General features: G+C 39.6%; 1 protein-coding gene across 4 annotated transcripts; it reads left to right on the top strand.

Annotated features, from left to right (window-relative positions):
• Nucleotides 1–731: 731 nt before the first annotated feature.
• LOC119729193 (transient receptor potential cation channel subfamily A member 1-like) lies at nucleotides 732–18,455 on the top strand. 4 transcript variants are annotated; one of them, XM_038201748.1, is made up of 23 exons: nucleotides 732–945; nucleotides 1,501–1,612; nucleotides 3,619–3,648; nucleotides 4,695–4,915; nucleotides 5,628–5,787; nucleotides 6,060–6,221; nucleotides 6,733–6,842; nucleotides 7,495–7,614; nucleotides 8,090–8,181; nucleotides 8,483–8,609; nucleotides 8,923–9,000; nucleotides 9,825–9,964; nucleotides 10,579–10,766; nucleotides 11,093–11,176; nucleotides 12,005–12,120; nucleotides 13,140–13,255; nucleotides 13,706–13,907; nucleotides 14,954–15,025; nucleotides 15,773–15,977; nucleotides 16,081–16,330; nucleotides 16,738–16,845; nucleotides 17,033–17,252; nucleotides 17,756–18,455. In XM_038201748.1, exons 1-23 carry the CDS (start codon nucleotides 760–762, stop codon nucleotides 17,801–17,803), a joined length of 3,147 nt encoding a protein of 1,048 aa, XP_038057676.1. In that variant the 5' UTR covers nucleotides 732–759; the 3' UTR covers nucleotides 17,804–18,455. The 4 variants fall into 4 exon arrangements, with proteins under 4 accessions (XP_038057676.1, XP_038057679.1, XP_038057678.1 ...); XM_038201751.1 differs by lacking the exon at nucleotides 3,619–3,648 and having other exon boundaries at nucleotides 4,716–4,915; XM_038201750.1 differs by lacking the exon at nucleotides 3,619–3,648.
• The last annotated feature ends 867 nt before the right edge of the window (nucleotides 18,456–19,322 follow it).

Genomic DNA, 19,322 nt, shown 5'->3' with positions numbered 1-19,322 from the left:
GTTTCTCGTCCGGGTTTTTAAAGAAGGAGGAAGAGGGGCTTTTTATTTTTTTATTTTTAATTTTTTTTCAAGATGGCCCTCATTTTAAAATTTCCTGCAACCGTTGGTGTTTCCACTGTTCAAAGACACTTTTAAAATGAAAGACAAGTTGGACAAGAGAACTGAACATATTTACAGTGTCGTTTAGAGTTGTATTGCCAGGGTTGGTTGGTATTTAATTTCCGATGAATTTGTGGACTTTTTTGGTGTTTTTTTACTGCATTTTTCAAAACTAAAAAATGAAACAAAAAATACAGGCAACCTCCAAAATGGAAGTGGGCGGGGACGAGAAACATGTTTTTTTTTACTTCGCCTAATACCAACACATTTTTATAAGCAAATATTAGAGGGTTGGAGGCCAGGGCATAATAATATTAAAGAGGGCGACTGTGAAGTTACGGGCCCTTCTTTAGTTTCGATCAAATTAGAGTCAAGGGTGTTTTTTATCATTCAAATATGACCTTGTCAACCTAAAGCAGACTTCTCTCAATTCTCATGACACCTTTTTGGTAATTTTTGGCAGGTTTTTGGGATAAAAATTAAAGATTTTCATACACGGTTTACGGTTGATGTCGTGCGATTCAGCTCGCAATGTGCGTTCACGGTACATCGCAGTCGTCTAAACTGTGCTTAAGAGTGATGAGTACAGTTGGCCTAAATTTGTTTTGCATGTTTTTTCTACACTTAAGGTCCCAATCTGAGAAGTAGTACTGCCATGAGATGAGCACTACTCTCTCTGAGGACTCTTCCCGCAGCGGGAAGAAGAAACGGAAGAAGAAGCGAGGACCGAGCATGAATCGGGTCCATCCGGAGGGGTCTAGCGGGGACCTGAGCTCCAGACAGAATGGCTACGTAGACAGGCCTGAGATGATGGACAGAACTGGCATGGGAAACAACAACAACAATGTAAGTATAAAGTAGTGGCCACATGACCACCAACGCATAGTTGAGCATAAACCCTGCATTTTGACCATTAATGATATTAAACCATGAATCAATGCTTCAAAATTAAAAGGGATGGCGATTATGAGCTGGTGAGTGTTCTCGGCAGGCGAAGTACAAAATAAACCAGTTACTCATCCTCGCCCGCTTTCTTTTAAAAAAAATTGTATTAATATATTTGCACATATTTTGCAAATTTTGTCAATATATTGTTGTTTTATTTGTTTCTAACAAAAAAGTCGCTCTGTTGAAAGATGACGGCTACTTTAGACACAGTTTTACATCAGAAAAGAGTAAAAAAATTGAAAAATCCATCCGCCACCTTGGAAAATCCGCTATCTTGGGAAAAGGGGGCAGGCCTCCTAAATTTAAAAAAAAAGAAACCCACACTAGAAAAATGGATTTTCAAAAGAATAAATTATAATTCATTCCCACAAAAATAGGTTGTAAGAGTGGGCAGCCGCTAGCGCATTATAAGTATACATTTTCTATCTGGATATTTTGTGTAACATTTTACAGGGGGAAATATCAACAGCAGCCGATGCTTTCAACGTTTTGCACAACGTCAAGAAGGGAGCTGAACGCTTCAAAGGACTGAGCTGTCGAAGGAGGGGTGCTGGAACGGACCAGAGTAAGACCCCCTCCCCACCGCAACCCATCCCGACCCCCCCCCCCTCCCCATAGCACCCCATACCCCGGCCCACCCACTACAATACCATTGAAGATTAGGCCAAAAAAAATAATAAGTCAGTCTCTGGTCAGCGCGCGCGTCGATTTTAATCATGCACGTCGATCTTTTTTTTTTCCAAAAGGTTCCGCGGTAGCTCCAACAGCGCCCTCTATTTCTGCACCTCCTCAATTTTTTTTACTAAAGAGCACCAAGGAATGGGAAATTGCACCAAGGAAAATGATCGAAAGCACCAAGGCAAATTATGGAGGACACCAATGTACATGAGGACACCAAAAAAGCAAAAGAGTACCCACCTTGTCTGTACAATCCAAGCTTGAAGGAAAAAAAAAAAAAAGCAAAAAAAAAAAAAAAAAGCCGCGTGGCCGCGTCAATTCCGGAACTTTGGTCTGACCAGAGACCGAATATTTTTTTTTTTTGGCCTTAAGGCAAAGTTTCGATTTAGGTTCTGATCAAACTACAGTGCTAACACCAATGTGGAAAATATTTTCTTTTTAAAGTATTCACCTAAAATGCCTAAAATGACAAAATGTATAGGTCTCGTTCAAATGATGTCATTTCCTACAGACCATCCACGTGCATCGGCATTTTGAGCGTCAACTTGCATAACGCGCATCGGCTGCGTCATATTTGGAACACATTTCGAGCAACAAGCGCGCCTGTTTGGAACATTTTCAACACTGCGCAATGCATGCTTGATTGCGTAAAATACCCAGTTGCAGTTCTCCTACAGAGATGGCCGTCATTGAGCAAGCCCTATTATAGTAAAATTTGTCATCTAAAATACTTCCTTAAGTTTCTGATTATGTGCACCCCTCCCCCTTGCCGTACCCAGGAACTGACAGGAGGGGTGACTGTACTGTTTGGACCGGTTCAGTTCGTCTCATCTTGAATTTTGAAAACTGGTGCAGCTTTCGACAGAAAAATTCCTCAAATTACTAGTGAAATTGGAAAATGCTTCACTCGCTAAAAAGCAGCTTTTGCATTGGCTTGCTTTCTGTATTCAAATCATGTGATCATCAATATTCATAATTGTTTGCATATTCATGATTGTCATATTCATGCACCATTTTTCCACTTTCCAATGGATGTTCTTGTAACCTATTTACCTTGTTGTTTTTCCTCATGAACAATTATTAAATAAATGCTGATAATCTTGTACATGTAAGTATTCTTTTCCCAGTTTTTTTTCTTCTGAAATCTAACCATAACTTTCACAATTAATTTGGGTGTTGGTTTGACTTGATCCAGGGTTCGACCTTAGCAGTAGCTCGCTAGCCAAATGCGAGTCAAAACAGCGGTGGGTTAGTCAAAACCATTCTCAATTAGGCCGCCTGGTCAGTAAAACTGATTGAGATAAGGTATGAAACTTTTCCGTGTAGCCGCGGATTAAAAGCCGGCCTGAGAAAAACAATAATCTGATACTGACGCGCATTCATTTTTTTTTTCATGCCCCTGTGCCGCTGAATATTGCGATGAAATCACTAAGAAAATTAAAATATTTGAAAGAAAAACAAAAAGTTCTATTGCAGACTAGTAAAAAGGCCCGCGGGCTAGTTAAGATTTGGGTTCACTAGTCCGGCTGGCTAGTGAAAAAAACAGTTAAGGGTGAACCCTGCTTGATCGATTTAAGAGTTAAGTTAAAAACTTAAAGTTTAAAATCAATCACTACATTTTTTTAAATTGGTAAATCAGTTCCACATTTCCACAGAGGTTTACATTGAGGGCAGTGGTCATTGAAAAATATGGGTTACATTGGGGGCATTGGTTCCCTACATGATGTCATAGTGATTTGACCAATGAGGCTCCAACACTAGCTCATGAATATGTATAAGGCACAGTGGTTTCTTCCATTCTTGACTTGTTCAACTTCTCGCTTTTCTAACCATCACACATTTCATTTCCATTCGTTTGTATCACCTTTCTGGAATTTTCACCACTCAAAACAGAAGGCAAGGAACCGGTTCTGGTTAAGAAAGGTAATCAACGAGAAAAAGAAAGATTGTTCTGAGCTTTTTTGTCTTTGTTCGCTCAAGTTACGTAGCTTTCTCAGACTTAAAGCAAAAAATGGTGTCGGTTACTTTGCTAATTAATATGCTGAAAGTGTTCCTTTCTTTTCTTTCTTTTTCTTCAAATTGATGGAAGTACTTTTTCAAAATGCAGCTCAGCATTCCAAACAAATGGCACATCATGATGCAACACTCAAATCAAAGAAATTGCTTTGATCAAATGTTGGTTTGATTCTGGGCTTGAATCATCGTCAGTAAATAAGAAAATATAAAAACTAAAAAAAAAAAAATTGAAAGAATTTGTAAAATTTAAGGTTGAAATGAAACGGGGACTGTAACGTACACGCCATCAGACTCCGCCCATCGACTTAGGGATCTATTCTTATAGCACCAGACAGTCTTGCTGTGATTGTTGTTATCTACATTCTTTACATAACATTTGGAATTTTTCATTAATTTTGTTTTCATAACCAAATCTGTGCACAATTCTCTTTCAGACCTTTGCTTTGCTTTTAAACGCTGCTTTCTGTTAACAACTACAACTCGCTTTAATCAAGAGAGTAAGAGAGTAAAGTTGAAAAAAATAACAGTAGAGAGTTCAGTCGGAAAAAAAAAATAATAATTTGGTGTCATATTGTTGCTCTTTGAAAATTCTGAACAACTTTATAAATTTGAAGTTCAATTGAAAGAAATAATGACTAAAAAAACCCCCATATCTTATGAATACATCTTTACAACTTTACTCTCATCTTCGGAGGTGGTTATTGAAGTCTTATTATGTTTGGGACTTCAAAGTATCTTGTTTTGAAAACATTATTTACTTCATAGCATGTGGTTCTTGGACTTTGTTTTCATGTTCATGTGTAGCTGCAATTTAAACTCCAGATGAATGAATTTGATGGTTTTTTAAATTAGAAAAAATTGCCAAAATTGTGATTCAGAATTTGAAATACAGATGGATAACCTCTGAGTTTGCTAACAGTTGCTGTTTTTGCTGATCATTTCTCGGGGGACAGGTCATGGTTTTGCCAAAAAAGGCAAAGGAATCGATGACAGTATCGTAGCGGAGCCCTTACGGCGCAACCGTTTCAACGAAGACCTCATCTCCTACTTCGCCTCCTTGGCGCGATCGGAAAACGAGGACGAGGTGGTCGACCTCGAGCACGTGGAGAATTTACTTGACAGCGGCGCGGACATCTGCTGCACGGACAAACACGGACAGACGGTGTTGCATGAGGTATACATGCGATTACTTTGTGAAGTTGCAAGTTCTTAAGTCGGCTCTGTACAGAATATTGCCCTCAAGAGATAGAAATTCAAAACTGATTGATTCCTGATTGAAACTACCATGGATGTACTGGGTACCAAAGTGGGTTTCTCAGTTTTACTTGTCAAAGTCTTTAAAAAAGTCTCCCAAGGGAAACTGACTTTGTAAACTTTTTAATCTTTACAAAGTTGGACTGTATACAAACAATATTAGTAGGCTTTCTACTGTTCCTACTTTTTCCTAGTTGTTTATACCTTGCTCCTACTTTTCCTACTTTTTTCCTTGAAAATTCCTTCTTTTCCCCTACTTTTTTGGACCCACAACTCCGAAAATTGAAATCTCATTGAATATTTTTCATAACAGTGTTACACACTGTCATATGTGAATCACACAATGAAGGGCTTGGGCGCAGGAGTACTGCAACTGTACTTCCAAGAGCTTAGTTGAGGATGGAGCGCAAGTGTTGTGAGTACAGACCAAATGAGGCTTATGATGCTGTGAGCATGGGTGAGAATATCAACTAAAACTACTCCTTAAAAGTCTTACTTTTAGCCTGATTTGTCCTTCTAAGTCCTACTTCTGTCCTGTTTTTTTTTAATGTTGATCCTACTGTTCTCCTACTTTTTCACTTGGGTCTGAGTGAAATCCCTGTTATTGGTTTTATTCCTTGTGTAATCTTTAGGCTGTACGTGCTTGGGAAACAGACGTGGCATCGTTCTTACTAGAGAAGGGAGCGAAACCGAACCAGAAGGACCGGTACGGACGAGCTCCTCTCCACATCGCCGCTGCCGTCAACTACCCGGAGATGATCCTGCTGCTCCTGGACAACGAGCATGAAAATGGTAACGGTGCACTTGTGATCAATTGAAGCGCCCTCTACTGGCCAGCCATAAATAATGGCAGGCAAAAATACAATGAGAGTTTTATGTTAGGAATCAAAAATAATCCACAAGTTTTTGTCGAAGTTGAACGCATATGCAGAAGGCAAGAAATCTACGACATCATCAAAAAGTCTGCCTTCGAACCATAGCCCAGCAATCTGCCATCTTTAACCTTTAGTTTCTGACATTTTTCCCATTGATCCCCCCCCCCCCTTTGTTTTCCTTTACCACAGCCGACATTGAAATATTAACGAACGGCGAGAACCACACGCCGATTCATTTTGCTGCTCGGAACGACGCTTGCGCCGCTCTGAAGACGCTCCAGAAAATGGGGGCCAATCTTCACGCCAGAGACTACAAAGGAAGAACAGCCCTACAAATTGCTGCTGAACTAGGTAAGAAAAGCTAGGCATGATGTTGAAACAATTCCTCAAATTGATGTATGCGCTGCTAAATCAGATTCGAACCAGCCACTTGACCCCAGCAAGCTCGGCGGTCGAGTGGTAAGACGTCTGCACTAGCAAGCAGGAGGTCGCGGGTTCAAGTCCCACCAAAGCGTGTGAATTTTTCTCAAAAGCTTGAAAATTGTTCTCACAAGAAAAGGGCAAATCCCAATAAGTTCAGAGATGCCACTTTTCAGGTTTTAACCTGAATTCAGGGTTTTTTTTCACAAAAATGTGACAAAAATTAAAAGTGCTGGATTTGGTCTGAAACATACAGAAAACTCATTTTTGAAAGGGGGTAAGGGTAGTTTCAGGGTTTTTTTTAGTAGTGTTTCAGGCTTTTTATTGATATATTGGTGGCATCTCTGAATATTAAAAGAAGTCCCTGAAGTTGCAGTTGCTAATAAGCTTCTGACAATTTTGGTTCAATTTTTTGTCTCTTGGTTTTTGAAACTTTGCTCAGATCGAAGCGAAACAGCCAGACTTCTCCTTGAGCTGGGGGCCGAAGCTTCTGACATGGATAACGCAGGGCAGACGGCACTGGTGCAGCTCATCTGCAAGATGCCTGCAGTGGTGAGTCATGGCCTCATCACATGATGGTCACATTATAAACACATGGCTATCACATGATCATCACATGACTGGCACATGGCCATCACATGGTCATCTTAAGATTGGCTCATGACCATCGTATGATCATCACATAAATGTCGCGTGGCCATCACATTTTTTCTCATAAGGCCAAAAAAAAAATAAGTCGGTCTCTGGTCAGCGCGCGCGTCGATTTTAATCATGCGCGTCGATCTTTTTTTTTTCCAAAATGTTCCGCGGTAGCTCCAACAGCGCCTTCTATTTCCGCACCTCCTAAATTTTTTTTACCAAAGAGCACCAAGGAATGGGAAATTGCACCAAGGCAAATGATCGAAAGCACCAAGGCAAATTATGGAGGACACCAATGTACATGAGGACACCAAAAAAGCAAAATAGTACCCACCTTGTCTGTACAATCCAAGCTTGAAAAAAAAAAAAAAAAAAGCAAAAAAAAAAAAAAAAGTCGCGTGGCCGCGTCAATTCCGGAACTTTGGTCTGACCAGAGACCGAAATTTTTTTTTTTTTGGCCTAACCACACTTTTTTTATTCAGCGAAATCTGGACAAACTATAGACAAGTTACATACAAATATTTCTAATGTATTAAAGCAATTTTGATGTCATTTTTCCTTTAAGGCCAAGGAGGCCCTTGATCAGTTCCATCGATGTGACCGGGCAAATCGCAAGCAGTACTACGATCATCACTTTGTGGAACCCACAAAACCGGACGATAAAACTCCAAGGTCTAGATCAGCAGTAAGTATAAAGACTGAAAGACAAGTAGAATCATTTGCATTATTCCAACAGTAACCTACCAAAATATTATCAAAAAGCTTATTGGGATTAAAGATCGTACTGGTACGCCCTGAGAAATTAGTTCGTCTGGCTTGCTGTCACTTACAAAAATCAAGAAATGTGATTTCCAACGAACTGTCATTTGACTGATGTTTGGAAATATTGACGTGTGCTATTGAGGAAATTGTGTTTTGCGTTAAGTTTTGTGCATGGTTTTTCCACTGTTTTCTCAAAAAAGTCTAACATCCACTGAGCTGAAACTGAAATGGGTTAGGTTTTGAACATTTTTCTTTGGATTTTGAGTGTGTTATTGTGGGAAACAAACAAATGCATGAAAAGCGAATAATTCTGTACGGCTTTAGCAAAATTAACACCTAAGTGACAAACACATTAAAATGAACAGTTAAATATGTAATTGACTTGACCTTTGACACAGCTTCAGGTCATAGTTCAGTTCAACCAGTTGGAGCTGATTCTTCATCCAGTGATACAGAGGCTTCTAAAGGTCAAGTGGAAGAAATTTGGACTGTAAGTACGAGAATCGTGAGCTTTTTTATTTAATAAAATACAGCATTTAGTGTATCAATATGAAATGATGCTACAATTGCATTTCTGTTAGCTCTGTGCATGAACGAATGAGGGCGGTATTTAATCTGACATTGGGGGGGGGGGGCAGGCCAGTAAATAGGCCCGAAATTGCCTACGCCGGCCAAATCACGATTCGCATGCCCTCAAATTCTCCGATGTTAGAGCAGTTTGATTGTGTTTAAAGTTAAAACAAATAAAGATTTTGAAATGACATTAATTGGTTTCTATTTTCTGTACCCAGTTGGGGTGCAATCTTTCAAGTCTTCATCAACTTGGCGTTCATAATACTCTGGTCTGTTATCGGCGTAACTCTGCGTCCGAACGAGAGAATGACATTCCCCGTCGACATTTGGAGACTCGTCATCTGGGTACGTACAAATGATTCCAGTAGTTCATGTTTTATATCCGCAATAGGAACATTGTGTTGGTTTCAGTGGCGACACTTTGAACAGGTTCTTGAAATAAAGTTGCGCCGATAACATCATTGCGGGAAGATTCCGAAAAAGTTGTTCCTTATCTTGAAACAAAAACCCGATAAAACGGTCAAAACAACTGTCTAAACATCACAACGAAACATCTCTCTGTTTTACTGCACGATTACAGTATGAAACTGTCAGCACAGCAAGGTTAAAAAAAAAATTATTATTATTTATTTATGTATTCATTTCTATTTTTGGACAGGGATTGGCTCTGTTGATCACAGGTTTCATGATCGCCCAGGAACTACAAGAAATCTTCGTATCCAAGAAAAAATTCAGAGTGAGATATTCAGAATGTTTCCATATCCCTTGTTTCTATCTGACCCCTTGGGATGTAAAGTAATGACGTTTTATCGGTACTTTTGTTGGTCGGTACATCCAAATTATTTGCAGGTTTTTTAGCTGCAAATGTAGAAAAGTTCAACACATTTTAGTGCAGCAAATTTTATTGTGGAAGTGTCTTTTTAAGTTCGCTTCATAGTCATGTTGGTGCTTAATTAGTCCCTGTACTGCCCCCACCCGCCCTGCCTGTCACGCCAGACACTGCCCAAGCCGTGACTCTGTGGTTTGAATGATTCACCAGTAAATAAATACATTGTAATACAATGTACTACATTGTAATACAATGTAGCTACATTGTAATACAATGTAGCACAGTGTAATACAATATTATTATAGGTGTTGATGGGTGAAGGTGGCCATTTTCAGAATAGAGCATCTCGCCAAGCAACATCTCACTTCTGATGTGAGCGTCTTGGTACCGAACACTAACTAGTCTAGTCACAGAATCCCGTGTTCGAATTAACCAGCTTGTTATCTGCGTGATCGATTGAACGGAAGTTGAGGGTCAACAATTTCAACTTTTTTAGTAATCATCAATTTGCTATATTTTCAATATGTTGTAAATTGTAATGCTTTTTTCCCCTGAAGAATCCATTTATTGCCCCTGAGTGGATGGGCCCAGTCAGGACTCAAAATCAATGCAAAAAAACTGTACGTTACACACGTAGATCCTGTACGTGGTGCTCGGATGTGCCGTATTCTCATAAAATCTCACAGGTTTTTGAGGTCAGCTTAACACGCTTTATTGTTTTCTGTCTTCAGAGATGGAAACAGTGGCGCATTGGTGAGATAGAGAAGGACCTCAAGTATTGTCATCCTCAGTGGCCACAGGAGGAGCAGTACCTCCAGCAGGAGATCAAGGAGATCAACGACCAAGGAGCGGCCTACTTCAGCGAATTCTGGTGAGTCTCTACTCTGACTCTAATCCAACGACTTCTATAAGCCGCAATCCTCTCTGAGTGATCCCCGTTTGCTATTTCCCGGGTTTGCAGCTTTGCTAATGTCGCTAGTATCATGACGATTGGATGGGTCGGGTCAGCTTCCTGTTCCCCAATTGTTGCAAATAGGGAACAGAACAAATATTGTGGGGAAAAAATATTGGTTTAGTCTATCGAAGTGAATTAGAATGTGAAGAGCAATTAAAAAAACAAAATGCTTTGAAACAAACAATTACGGTAGATTAAAACGTAAACGGGAAAAATGCGGAAAGTAAATGTGAACCTTTTAACATCTTAAGACTGCAACCACTCTTAACTGGTCCAGTGTTCAAGACTGTCCAGTTTAGCAGGGGATAATTAAATTATTTTGCAGGATTTCAGGGAGTTTAATCCAGCACGAATAGTTAATGTTATATAATGCTTGCATTTCTTATGTCGATTTCACTTGAAATAACCCTTGCATTTCTTTTGCAATTTAAAGAAAAAGGAAAATTTACTCTGCTGTGATTGGATGAAACTGAGTTATTTACACGTTTATTCTGCCCTGTGATTGGTCCATTTCGAATCTTTTCCCACAGGAACTATTTTGATTGGATAGTCTACTGTCTTCTCTTGGTCATCACCGGTCTGGTCGTGGCGAGCCACGTCATCACCGATGACGCTAAGCACGAGAATCTCATTGCCTTCACGCGGCGCTTCATGGCGGTCTCCATCATTCCGATCTGGCTGCGATTCATGAAATCGGCCCGGGCATTCAAACAAATCGGTGAGAGGATATTCATCAATATTCGTTTTTTTGCCAATCACAAGCCACATCCATAAACACTGTATACTCGGTATTGTCCATGGGCTTGCCAGACAAAATTCACAATCTTACTTGGGTGAGATTCGAACCCACGACCTCCTGCTTACTAGTGCAGATGTCTTACCACTCGACCACCAAGCTTGCCGGGGTCAGCATTATTTATCTATGCTTACCCCACTTTTTGAAGTTTGGAAGTTGGAGAGTTGTGAAGAATACAGTCCACACATTGAGCATAGAATAGCTTAACCAACCAATACATTTTTGTATGTTAATTGTCGTATTTTCAGGACCATTTATCGTGATGTTGGGCCACATCGTGAATGACATTCTGAAATTTGGTTTTCTGTACCTGGAGTTCTACATACCATATGGTTAGTATTGCTTGTGGATTTATATGCCTTTTATCTGTCCTTCAGTTATACATTGTCTAAGGGGGCGCTGTTTGACATATGACAGCAAGTTAATTAATGGGAAAATTAACCTCCGATATTGTCACTGAGGGGATGTGGCCTGATGAAGTTGGTGTGTGGCCCAGTGGTAGGGGTTTGTAACTCATGATCAGAGGGTCAGGGGTCCAAATCTGGCTGCTTGCCATATGTTGTCTTATGTCCTTGGGCAAGCCACTTTACCCCAAGTATACTCTCTCTATATATACTTACTATTTTTTATATACTCTGTGTACTGTACCCAATCTATGCTCCCCCCCAGGCATATAGATGGGTACCGGCATTAGCTGTAGAGTACCATGCGATGGACTGGCATCCCATCCAGGGGAACAAAAATTGATTCCCAGTCATTCCATGCTAAGGAAACTGGAGATAAACATTGGCCTGGTATGAGACACATTCAATTGAGACAGGTGGAGTGTCATGGCCTAGCGGTTAAGAGCACTGGACTCATGCTCTGGTGTTTCAGAGGCAACACTGTCGTGGGTTCGAGCCCAGGCCCGGACACTTGTGCCCTTGAGCAAGGCACTTAACCATTATTGCTTTGTCCTTCGGATGGGACATTAAGCCAGAGGTCCCGTGTGTTGTATAAGGCCTAACGCACGTAAAAGAACCCAGTAACACTTATCGCTAAGAGTAGGGGTTTGCCCCGGTGTTTCTGGCCTCCTAGTTATACTCCCTTGTGGAAGTCTTTAGGAGAAGAACCAACCAAGAACCAAGATATTAACTTGACATTTTCTTTGTTCCACGCAGCTTTTGCTTTCTGGATGATATTCGGAGGCAACCCTGAGCTACCGTCCATGCAGACCGTCGACAGTCTCATGTTCACCCTCTTCAGGCTCACGTTGGTAGATGACTATGATTATGATGTAAGTAAACAAAGTTTAATCCTCACTAACCTCATCTTCTAACTCCGTGGTCCGGGTTTCATTCCCACGATGGCTAACATATGGATTTAGGTATCAGTCCCTACCTCATTCTGTTGATTTTTGTTCGAATAGTTATTTTTCCTGTTTCTGAAATTGTACAATTCTTCATATGTGATGTGATCAAGCTACATGAGTCGTTTGTCGACCCTGGTCAATTTTTTTTATTGTACAGTTTTGAAAAGAGCACAATTTCAGCATTACTGATGTGAAAACCGCATGCTGATACCATCTTTATTTCAAAAATTATGGAAGTCGGAACACCAAGAGATGTGACGAAGTGATATGATGAAGTGGCCCTATTTTGGCCTGAATCTCCAAATGAAAGTTCCCGACAAACGACTCATTGAGCTTGATCGCATCACATATGTGACCCGCTCCACAAAAATGAGTCTGTTGTGGCAAAACAGAAATTTTGAGTTAACTACATTAATAAAATGGGAATGAAATAAGCTTTCATTTGGTATATCATGGGCCTCTCTAGGACATTTGGTTGCACTGTTGTGCCTTTTTTAATTCTGTCAAGTTTTTGCAAAGCAAGAAATGTCTCAATGAAGAAAAAAGGGTTTAAAAATTACAAATACACTGTAACTAACCAAGAAAAGCACCAAAAATCATAAATTTGTTAGTCTTTTTCTTACAATATTCAAATGTCTGTGTAAGATATCTGAACTAAAACTATCAAACAACCAAAATAAAACAAAAACAAAAAATCCAAATTTTGAGCAAATTTTCACTGTTTCCATTTAAAAGTGGTAAAAGCTGGAATTCCAGCTATGCGACATCAGACTCATTTTTGCAGAGCGGGTCACATATTCATATTGACGTGCCAAAAACCCTTTTGTAAGAAAAAAATGGAAAACTTTGATAAAATTGCATGATTGTCTCAAAAGGCCTCATATACTGGATAAATTTTACATCAAATTATTAAAAAAGTTCACATTTTCTTTTTTTCCCATCAGAAAATGCACGAGCTTGACACCGTCATGGCCTATATCCTGATCACCACGTTCCTGTTCCTATCTGCGTTGCTCTGCATTAATCTCTTCATCGCTCTGCTGTCGGACACATTCCAAAGGTTGGTTCAACCCGTTAGCCCTCAAAGCGCCCTCAAACGCCAGGCCATTTTCTCCTCGAACCGCCCCAAACTGCCTCAGCATCTATGGTTTTTATAGATTTATGGAAGAGTAATAACGATGTAACACAATTTCATACAAGTGCTAAAGGGTTACATTCGAAATGATAACTTAGTTACCTGAACATGATACGCAGAGATCACCATTTGGAACTTTTTTTTCACTCTGTTTTTTTAATCGATACCTCTGCTCAAAAGGGCATAACTAATATTCTAAGATTTGGAAAGCCACTCCAGTTTTTGCCAAACACTGTGAAGGCCAAATCCATAAATACTTTCTTGACAAATTTTTTTGTGCTGGCAATTAATTTGTAATCGATGTCATTGTCTTCACTGTCGATGAGAAAAGTTGAAAACATTTCTAATTGAGTTGACTTGTTTTGCAATTCCCAGAGTCTACGACAACGCCAAATCCAACGCCGCAATGCAGCAGGCGTCCATCATCCTGGGCATCGAGGAGAGTCTCTCCAAGAAGAAACTCTACAAGTATCGACGCTTCATCCACACCCAGGCCAACCCAGAGAGCTTGTACTACGATGACGACCAGACGGAGAGCGGAGAATCCGACCTGAAGAAAGTCACCTTCCAAATTAAGGTAAAGAGTGCAAGACCCAATAACGAAGCTGGTAAGCAGAAAAAAATTGCTAATCAAAATGTACGGTGCTGAGCAAGATCAGCTGAGAACCTGCCACAGGCAGTATACAATTGCATGACGTTTTGGTTGGTAACCCATCTTTGCTAAGCTTATATTTTTGCTGCTAAGCAAGAAAGCAAAAAAGTGTGACCATGCAATGGAACTTCCATTCACCGTGGAATGGCACTTCAATTTTTGCAGTGCGACCACGCCATGCATTGGGATGAATAATTCAACAATCAGTTAATGGGGAATTATTCAGGTGTTGTTTAAAAATCACTGTTTAAATTTCAAGCTGCATGTTTTTGTTTGTGGTTGCGGGAGCATTAATTGTATCTGGCATTGTTTCTTTGTGGGAAGTTACGGTAACAAATAAATGAAGTATCTGCTAAGAAAAATGATCCGAAATTACTTGAGAATGAATGTAATGAAACGGGCAACGATTCCAATGAAGAACAATGTCATGCTTTTAATTTTAGCTTTTTCAAGTCTTGCATTTTGGCTTTTGAAAGGTAGCATTGATTGAGCTGAATAAAAAAAATGCGTTAGGCCAAAAAAAAAAAAATATTCGGTCTCTGGTCAGACCGAAGTTCCGGAATTAATGCGGCGATGCGTTTTCTGGGGGGGGGGGGGGGGGTTTGGTTTTTTTTTTTTTTCAAGCTTGCATTGTACAGACAAGGTGGGTACTATTTTGCTTTTTTTGTGTCTTCATTATACAATGGTGTCCTTCATAATTTGCCTTGGTGCCCTTTATCATTTGCCTTGGTGCAATTTCCCCATTCCTTGGTGCTCCTTGGTACAAAAATTTGAGGAGGCGCGGCAATAGAGGGCGCTGTTGTAGCTTCCGTGTTAATTTGAAGAAAAAAAAAACGTTGACGCGCATGATTAAAATCGACGCGCTCGCTGACCAGAGACCGAGTATTTTTGTTTTTTGGCCTTATCACAAATTAACCTTTTCGATGGTGATGGGCATGCACTTTTTAACCTTTGACCTTTGTTCCTATAAGGATGACCTGGATGAAATGAAGGAGAGTCTGTTTGGCCATCTGAATATTGCGGGATATGGCCGAAAGAAGAGGGTAATGCTTACTAATGCTTCACACAAAACCTGCACTAACGATTGGCTGCCGTCTTTGAAATAGATCACAGGAGAAGATATAACTGGAACTGACTATATCTGGAAAAGGCTCAATTTTATGAACTACTTACAGTTGATAAAAGCTAATAATTCCTATCACAGAACTGATCCAATTGAGCAACTACTTGTAAATCCATGTTTGTCTCATTCATAGCATACTTTAATTATTTTGAGAAGTGCATTCGTTTCTGTGATTTTTGTTCTGCTTCGGCTGGTTTGCATGTTAACGCTTAAAGCGCTTTTGTTATTTGTAAGTTCGCATGAAAACAGCTCATGAAATGATCACTGTCTTGTAGACATACAAGATTACAACAATTCCTTTCTTTTTTTTATGGATGTACTAACATTTTCTCTCGATCTTTGCAGGGTGATTTTTTTCTTGCATATTTAAGTATCTTAGAAGATGCACATAACCAAGTATCTTATATCACTCAATGTAATAGAATGGAAACAAGTGACTAGCACAAAGAAAAAAGGACTGCAAACAATAATCCACAATGAAATTTAAGTTATTTTTCAACATTCAAAAAGAAGTTATTTACCAGTGAGTTTTTCCCCCAATAATTCTCTACTCCAGGATTGTAGCGGTACCAAACCATTACAATCCAGGAGTAGAGATCATCTCTCTTCTCCTATCAACCACCTAATCCCACTTCTGACACCAAATCCCACTTCTGCCACCAATCAGGATTCTCTAGAGGAACTCCGTGAGCAACTTGCTACTCACCCGCATGCTGATCAGACAAGTCAGATCCATGCTATTGACACCAACTCCATAAAGGAGGAACTGACACGGTTGCGGATCAAGCAGGAGCGGTCAAATCGTCACGTCCAGAAACAGCTGAAGACAATTAACGAGGTCCTGCAGGCACTCTTGGCTGCTAAGACAAGTGGTAAGTACCGTCTGCCAGGCTGGTATATTTTTTTTTTCAGTTGTTTTATTATTGTTATTTTCAAAATGAAAATACGGTTCACATCTTATGCTTATACCACCAGGAGGCCCTGGTCCAGGTTCAGGAAGCACACCCACTCAACTAGGGGGAGGCGTTGGAAGTTTCAACGTCAGTCGTCCAGGGTTACTGGGCACCCTTCCCAGCATCCCCTATGACGCGGGGGAGATGGTAGGGGGAGGAGTCTTTAATGAGGAGGAGGACGATTATGAGGCAGGGAGGAGGCCAAGGTTTGTTGGCAGGCATGTGCCGCTGCAGAGCACAATGACGCAGGGATCTAGACCGGCAAGTCAAAGGTAAGCTAGAGAGAGTTTTCTCAACCCCGGCTTCGTCTCCCACTTCAGGAACTTTTAGGCCCTTGACTTGGGGACTCTGGCTCAATATCGATCCACGTTCTACTTCAAGAACATCAAGTGATATTTCATTAGGTCAGAGTTAAAGCATGTTCGATTTGGACATTAAAGGCTTCCTAATGATTCTGCTGCCAGAGAAGAAGCCACCGTCAAAGTTAGAATTTGGTAAATGTTCCTTTGTCACGTTCGCTGTAATTGCTGCCTGGAAGCATGAAAGAAAGGGCATTGCAACAGTGTTCAAGGGTGCTTTATGGCCTGGGTGGCATTCGAACCTGGGACACAGAAGTGGAAGGCAAGGAAAATTCCAAAGTCAGTTCGCTTTAAAGCTCAGTGTTTATTTTATTTAACAGGCCGCGAGAGAACAGTCTGGCATCACAACGGACTTTCCTAGATTCTTTGACCCCCCAGCCTGTCCCTCAAAGTAATACCACTGAGATGGACGGAGTCGACAAGGAGAGGTACAGCTTTTATCTTCCTCACCTAATAGTATTATTTAAATTGAAATTTTGACTGGTTACCATCTAAGCAGGTATTTCCTAGTATAGCGGTCTTTTGTGATTAGAGCAGCTGCACGAAATTGGCTTCTGGTCTGAAGACGCCTTATCCCACTTCTGACACCATTTCTGATAAACCTGCCTCTCCAAGGTTGAAACTCTTTCGAGGGGAGCAGAAGAAAAAGCTGAAGCAGCGCAGGCAGCAGGAGGATTACCTTCAGCAGCAGCAGCAACAAGAGTCAAAGGTCGCCATACCCATGTCAGATGTCAGCCAAGGTCACGAAGATCACGACCTCTCAGAGCTGAGCCAGCAGATGACCAGGGAGAACGAGGACTTGGCAGACCTGGTCAAGTTCAGTCCTGCAGACAAGGTGAGAGGCTGATTGACAAAATTTTAATTTTATGTTCTGTTAAGAAAAGAAAAACTGAGTGTAAAGGACAGTGAACAATTTTTTGACACAAAGTTTAAAATTGAAAAAATTGACACACCGTGACGTGAACTTTTGATAGCATTTGGAAAAAAATCTGCACAATCTGAAAGATTTCTCGAGAAGTAAACAGCAAGAGCAAGTTTGGGTTGCATCATGTGACGAGATCTCCTGTGTGAGTTTATGTGGTTCATAAAAGACCCGATAAGGCAACTCAAAATTAATATTTCGAACAGTATCTTTGCCCATTTGTTAAACATTTCAAACCCCAAGAACACAGTTGTGCCTCAGATCCCTCATACTTTGAATACACATCCGATAGCCTGGGACACCTCCAATGCAAGATCTTTATTAAGGCATTCAAAATTTTGGAACATCTTTGGTTTTGTACTGAAAGAGCAAACAAAATTGTTTTAACAACTAAATTGTCGATATCTTAATCTCAGGATGTGGAAAAACAAGACGTGTCAGTCAGGGGAAGCACGGATGCGTGAAGATGGCGTGTGGTGAACTAAAATCCCAACTTCGGTGTTTTCCATCCTGGTGTCTGTGGGCGGAGAACAGAGTAGGGGCTAGGCTAGTCCCTGCCTACTTTGAAATCTTCTGTTATTTTATTCTGATGAAATACTTAAAAAATATTGAGGCTGTATTATAACCCAGTCGGCCATTTCGGAAGTGTATTCATTTTGCTCTTGAACGAATTGACATATTTTTATCACATCGGTGACATATTTTGATCATGTCGGTGAAGGGCAAAACCTAATATTGATATTTTGATCAGTTTGTTATTTCTGAAAACAAGTTTAATACCTTTGAAACAAATATGTGGGATACTTAAAAATGATCAGGAAAACAAGTTGTTTGAAATATGTTCAAGAAAAATGTAGATTTGTACATTCTTTGAAATGCCTTTGGTGATTAGCATTTTTAATCCTGTAATTATGTTGTAAATTATGTCCAAATCTGTTATGTGTGCAGCATGGAAACCATAATACTGTAATATATACTTGACACCGACTCCTGATTTGTGTTTTTTTCAAAGGTTTTATTTCCACTGTGATAGTGTGGCATTGTTTTGCCCACTGCCGAAATATCATGTATTAAAGTGTGCTTTGTGAATTAATTCCCACAGTGGTGGTCCCATAAGTCTGCTTCTTAAACAACTTGTGTTACGCAATTATTAAGAATCAAATGTTCAATGAGAATGCCAGGTTAACCCTCTTACAATTATAAATTTTTCAGAAAAATTGTATTTTGCGCATTTTGATTAAAAATACAAGGTTAACCCCTTACAATTTTTAATTTGTCAGAAAATTTTAATTTTGCCCAATTTTACTAAAAATGCAAGGTTAACCCCTTTATAATTTTAAATTTTTCAGAAAAGTCAAATTTTGCCCCCTAAATTAAAAATGCAAGGTTAACCCCTTACAATTTTTAAATTTGTCAGAAAAGTCCAATTTTGACCCAATAATTAAAAAAGCAAGGTTAACCCCTTACAATTTTTCATTCTTCAGAAAAATTTTAATTTTCCCCATTTCACTTAAAAATGCAAGGTTAACCCCTTAGAATTTTTGATTTGTCAGAAAAGTCAAATTTTTAACCCAAAACTAGAAAAATGCCAGGTTAACCCCTTACAATTTTTAAATTTGTCAGAAAAATTGAAATTTTCCCAATTTCACTAAAAATGCAAGATTAACCCCTTACAATTTTTAATTTGTCAGAAAAGTCAAATTTTGACCCAAAACTAGAAAAATGCAAGGTTAACCCCATACAATTTTTAATTTTTCAGAAAATTATAACTTTGCCCAATTTTATTAGAAATGCAAGGTTAACCCCTTATAATTTTTAATTTGTCAGAAAAGTCAAATTTTGACCCAAAACTAGAAAAATGCAAGGTTAACCCCTTACAATTTTTAATTTGTCAGAAAACTCTAATTTTCACCCAAAATTAAAAAAGCAAGGTTAACCCCTTACAATTTTTTGAATTTTTCAGAAAAATTAAAATTTTCCCAA

The sequence above is a fragment of the Patiria miniata genome, unplaced genomic scaffold (genome assembly GCF_015706575.1).
Source record: "Patiria miniata isolate m_02_andy unplaced genomic scaffold, ASM1570657v1 HiC_scaffold_20, whole genome shotgun sequence".
In the NCBI taxonomy this organism is placed as follows: Eukaryota; Metazoa; Echinodermata; class Asteroidea; order Valvatida; family Asterinidae; genus Patiria; species Patiria miniata.
Note: the sequence above shows the minus strand (reverse complement) of the source record. Positions and strands in the feature narration are given on the sequence as shown.